At 36.2% G+C, this 4,826-nt stretch overlaps 1 protein-coding gene across 1 annotated transcript in view; it reads left to right on the plus strand.

The window, feature by feature from the left end:
* Positions 1 to 1,215: 1,215 nt before the first annotated feature.
* nAChRa3 (nicotinic acetylcholine receptor alpha3 subunit) overlaps positions 1,216 to 4,826 on the plus strand; it is a 46,210-nt gene continuing 42,599 nt past the window's right edge. The window contains exon 1 of the mRNA XM_011501519.1: positions 1,216 to 1,279. Coding sequence (XP_011499821.1) covers positions 1,228 to 1,279 — 52 coding nt within the window. The 5' untranslated portion in view covers positions 1,216 to 1,227. The remainder of the gene's footprint in view (positions 1,280 to 4,826) is intronic.

The raw sequence follows: 4,826 nt of genomic DNA on the forward strand, positions 1-4,826 counted from the left end.
TATAAATAATATATAATTTGTAAGTACTAGATAATTAATACTCTGATATGTTTTCACAAATCTTTCATGAAATCAAGCATTATACGAGTAATATTGAAATTTTACATTCATATTACATTTATATATTACGCTCAATGATTTAAGTAAATGTTATGAAATAAAGATACGTGTAAGTGCATATCTACGAAGCTAAACAAACACGAACGACTATTAATACAAATTAATACAGGCTTTACTTCATTATTACATAAATTAACATAAAAACATTGGCATCCATTACTGCGAGCTTAAAATGTACGTTTAAAATTATTTATGCTGAAATTTATTTTCAGTACTACCTTATTTCGCTAATCTATCTTATTTCATTTGCATATAAATTTGCATTTTAAATTAATGTTAATTTTTAAATTTGGTAAAAATAACGATGATTTACGTGATTCCCAACATAAATAACGCATTGCATTGAGTTTATCTTGGCAGTGATGAACTGTCGTCTTCATTGTACTTTATGGAATACAATTTATACTAATGTATTTAATATAATAAATAACGAAGAAAAACAATTTTTATAACAATAAATAACTTTGCACAAATTGTTTAAAGTTTTTGTTATAAGACAATCGCGCGCCTATTATATATATATATATATATATATATATATATATATATATATATATATATATTTGTTATGAACGCAAATAAAGAAAAAAAACAACAACAACAACAACAACAAAATAGAAGGGGAAAAGGTCAATTTCATTTATATATCTCTATTGCAGTCGATTAATAATAAAACACGTATGACAAAAATCACTCGTGTCCATCAATTTTCTTACCCTATCCTTAAATTACAGTCTTTCTTTTATCACTCGAGAGTTAAGAGCTCATACGATTATAGCCGTCGTAAGAGATTCGAGAGAGCATATATAAAAAAAAAAAAAAAATGTAGCGAATGTACTCCAGGAGCAAGACAATGAGTTGAAATAAACGAAGTTGAGAAAACTCGCACGTAGATTCTCTTGCCGTGCATCTCCCGAGCCATATACGCACAACGAGGGCATGGAATGAAAAATTGCCATAATTTATGATAATGCGCCAACTAAAGTGGAGTGCGTATTTTTCTTTCAGAGGGCGGAGCGGCAGGAACGAGAGGAACGAGAGGAACGCCACGGGATCGGGCGAACAAGGGCGAGAGGAGAAATGAGGTGGACGTGACGTCACAATGACATGATGAAGAGCCTGGTGGGGATCATGTGGATTATATTGGTGCTCATATCAGGTGAGAAATGAGACAAATGTCGCGGCTGACGCCCACTCCCCCGCAATGCCGCAATTTCCTCTGTCGCGGATCTACGCCGAGTCCGACCTTCCTATTTTAATTTCGAGATCGCATGGATTATATAGGATGCGAGCGTCAGATCGTGCTCTCTGTCCACTCGAGCCATTATTTTCCATCTCTCCTTAACATATTATCTTTTATCACGAATGCGACTTTGCCGCAGTGAATTTGAGAAACTCTTCTTCTTGAGAAAGGTAGAATACGATGCCTCGCGACACTCGACTTATCGCTTATCCCCAGACGTTATTTAACAATTCCCGATATGATAATCAATGTCGAATAGAAGATAAGTGTCGAGGATATTATCAAGGGACTCGGCCGAGACACGTTTCCACTTGACGTAGCATTCGAGTCGGCCTTGGTAACCACAAACGCTAAACAAATCCACCAAGGAATTGGTGGAAAACGTCCAATTTTCATTATCAGCCCCTTTATGCGCAATTCGACGGTTAAGATTATGCGGCCTCAATAGCTTTTTGTAATAAGTTCTTGTAGCAGCTCGATAAACTATCCCAGCCTGTGTTTGTGGTCACAAGCCCACTTTCAAAGCACTATTTATCGAGCCCAGGAGCACAAGGACGGGACACTCGATTGTCGTCTTCCAGGAGGCTCGAGGACGAATGCTCGTCGGCATCGGATGCCCGTTGCTACGCGTTCGAGAGCAGCCAAGGGACGCAGAAGGGGTGCAGAGGGAAGGGAAAGGGCGCCGGTCATCTAATAGACAGAACCACCTAACGAGCGGACGATCCCGGGCGCATCCTGTCAACCGTCCGTTTGCAAACTCTGCCTTAATTTTCGATGAATCCTTACGGAAATGTAATGAGGGCACCCTTCGGGCGTCGGCAGCTCGGATTCGTATCGCAAAAATAAGGGAAAGGTTGATTGTTGTCTGGGTTGGCCGAGGTCGGTGGGAGGCCGGGAGGGCCAAAGCCACTCCGCTGATTAATTCGATCGGGGATATTTTGTCCGCGCTACTTTCGTTCGCCCGTATATATCGAAGCGGATTCACTGCTTTACACTTTCTTCCATAATACATCGCTTGATCTTATATATATATATATATATATATATATATAATACCAGTTGTACGGAGATGCGAGAGACATTTGCCATTAATCATTACATTGTTGTCTTTAATTAAGAAAACCACGATCTTTTTCCCGAGCGATCTGCGGAGGCTGAGATAAATTTTATGTGCATAAAAATCTCCTCGTTCGAATATTCGGAATAATAAGACTAAACTTGAAATAATCCAACTAAACTTTCTTTAAAATATTGTGATTTATTATAAAATAATCCGCGTATTATCAGAGCTGACAACGTAACGATCCAGTATTGGTACAAGAGATTAGATTAGAGCTGAAACGACATCTTATTTCACGCCGATATGAGCATTCATCCAATTCACCGAATATTTTTATCCTGTCTCTATCTTCTGTTGTCTACGCCAATGAGTAATTATCGCAAAATATGATGATTATTTATAATATCATAATTAATATAAGCGTAGTTCATTTAATTTTCGTATATTCGAATATACGGTTGATTGTAAATGTGTGCTGGTAACATAGATTTTCTTAAATAACATATAAGAATAGAAGATATCTCGAAGGTAGAAATTTTGAAAATTTTCAAGTCTCGTGAAATTTTTCCCAACTTTTCTAACATTTTTTCCCATGATTTTTAAAATAATAAATGGACCTTAGTTTTTATTAGTATTCGTGCTTTACGTTATGTATTTACGCACATTAAGCGAAGGTGGCTGAAGCGTAACGTGTCGCGGTATCTCGGTCGAAACCCTTCGTAACCCTAGTCAGAACAACGAGAAAATATAATACCAAGTACAATTGTAATACATACCTTCATTATATTCTTTATTTATAAGAATTTATGTTTGTAATAATAAATAACAAGGATAGAATCGACTTAAAATGAATAATTCGCATCAAAATTAACACTTAAAATGCTTAAAAACTCTACACTTCATTTGTTTACATTGGTAATTATTGTTGAAATTTTTTTTTTTCGTTTCTTTTTTTTTTTTCTTTTGACTAATACATCTAATAAATAACTAAATATTGACATTTACAAATATTTTTTCATGTCTAAATTAAAAAAAAAAAAAAAAACACAGAGAGAGAGAGAGAGAGGGATCGACACTAATTTAGGCCATAGCCTTATTATTTTATACATTACGCTTCTACGTTAAATAATTATTAACTGCCATTCGATGCTTCATTTTGATTGTCATTGTACTCGTGGTTAATTAATTATCTAATTCCTAATAATAAATAAATTAACAGGGCAATAGCATCGACGTCTTGGAAGACATACAATGGTTTACAAAAATTTCCGACTCTAAATCCTAATGTAAATGTCACGTAAAAGAAACTTGAAATAAATGACTCGGATGAATATTATGTATTTACACGCAAAGGGCCCCGGATTTTGGATTTGCGTTGCATCCGGCAGATAAACTTGCGCAAATATTGAGAGTTTGATAGAGGAATGGCCGTATGTAAAATATTTTCAGAGTTAAAATATGTATTGAAGTTTAAAGAATGTACAAAGGGAGCTTGCGAATTAAACTTTGAAATTCGCGGTTCGAGCGACCATATCGCATGCGCAGCTTTATATTATCGAATTGTTTTGCATTTGAAAAGCACGTAGACCTTCATGATCCAAACAAACAATTGGTTTATACGCGCTTGTAAAGCCTTATCGCGAAGCACCCATGTATAAATGTATAAATGGAATGGATTTTCGACTAGCTTTGTTGTCCGCAGATTAAAAGCCAGAAGCGACGGAGACGATCCGAAAAACTTCATTTTTCGTTTCTCTTTGTAAGCAGTCGTAGCCTGTAAATATACGTACACATGAACGTCCACGCATACATTCACGCGTCCCGACTTATTTTACTTATATATACATATATATATATATATATATATATATACTCGCACGTGCGTATAAAAAATTAAATTCAGATAAGAGGAGCTTCATTAATGTGAGCTACTGTCTAAAGTTGTTATTCCATTTTTTGCTTCGATATCATCTCAGTCCTGAAGAAAAGCGCTGTCAAAGCTCTGTAAGCATTGTAAATCGTCTTTTCTTTGTTGAATAACCTTTTGGAAAAATTAAGTGCTTAAACTTTATTCTAACGCTGGAGAAAGGTCACCTACCTATGCACGAGCATTTCCATGATTTTCCATAATAGAATACTCAAACCCTATTCAGCATTCGCCTCAAAGGTGTGCTTCAACCCTAATGGGATTTCAAATCCTGCTCTTCGGTAGTTTCTCGAGTATTCCCGATCACGTACTCCGAGCCCTCGAGTAGCTGCTCCCGATTGTATCCTGTCTGTACCCGGGGCAACCGAAAAATTGTTCGGCTGGGCCCAGTGCTACGTGATCCTCGGCACTCAGACAAACGATAACGAATATCGATAAAAAAAAAAACACGAAATAAAAATAGAGAGTGTAGGTGT

The sequence above is a fragment of the Ceratosolen solmsi genome, unplaced genomic scaffold, assembly GCF_000503995.2.
Source record: "Ceratosolen solmsi marchali unplaced genomic scaffold, CerSol_1.0 scaffold28, whole genome shotgun sequence".
Classification (NCBI taxonomy): Eukaryota; Metazoa; Arthropoda; class Insecta; order Hymenoptera; family Agaonidae; genus Ceratosolen; species Ceratosolen solmsi.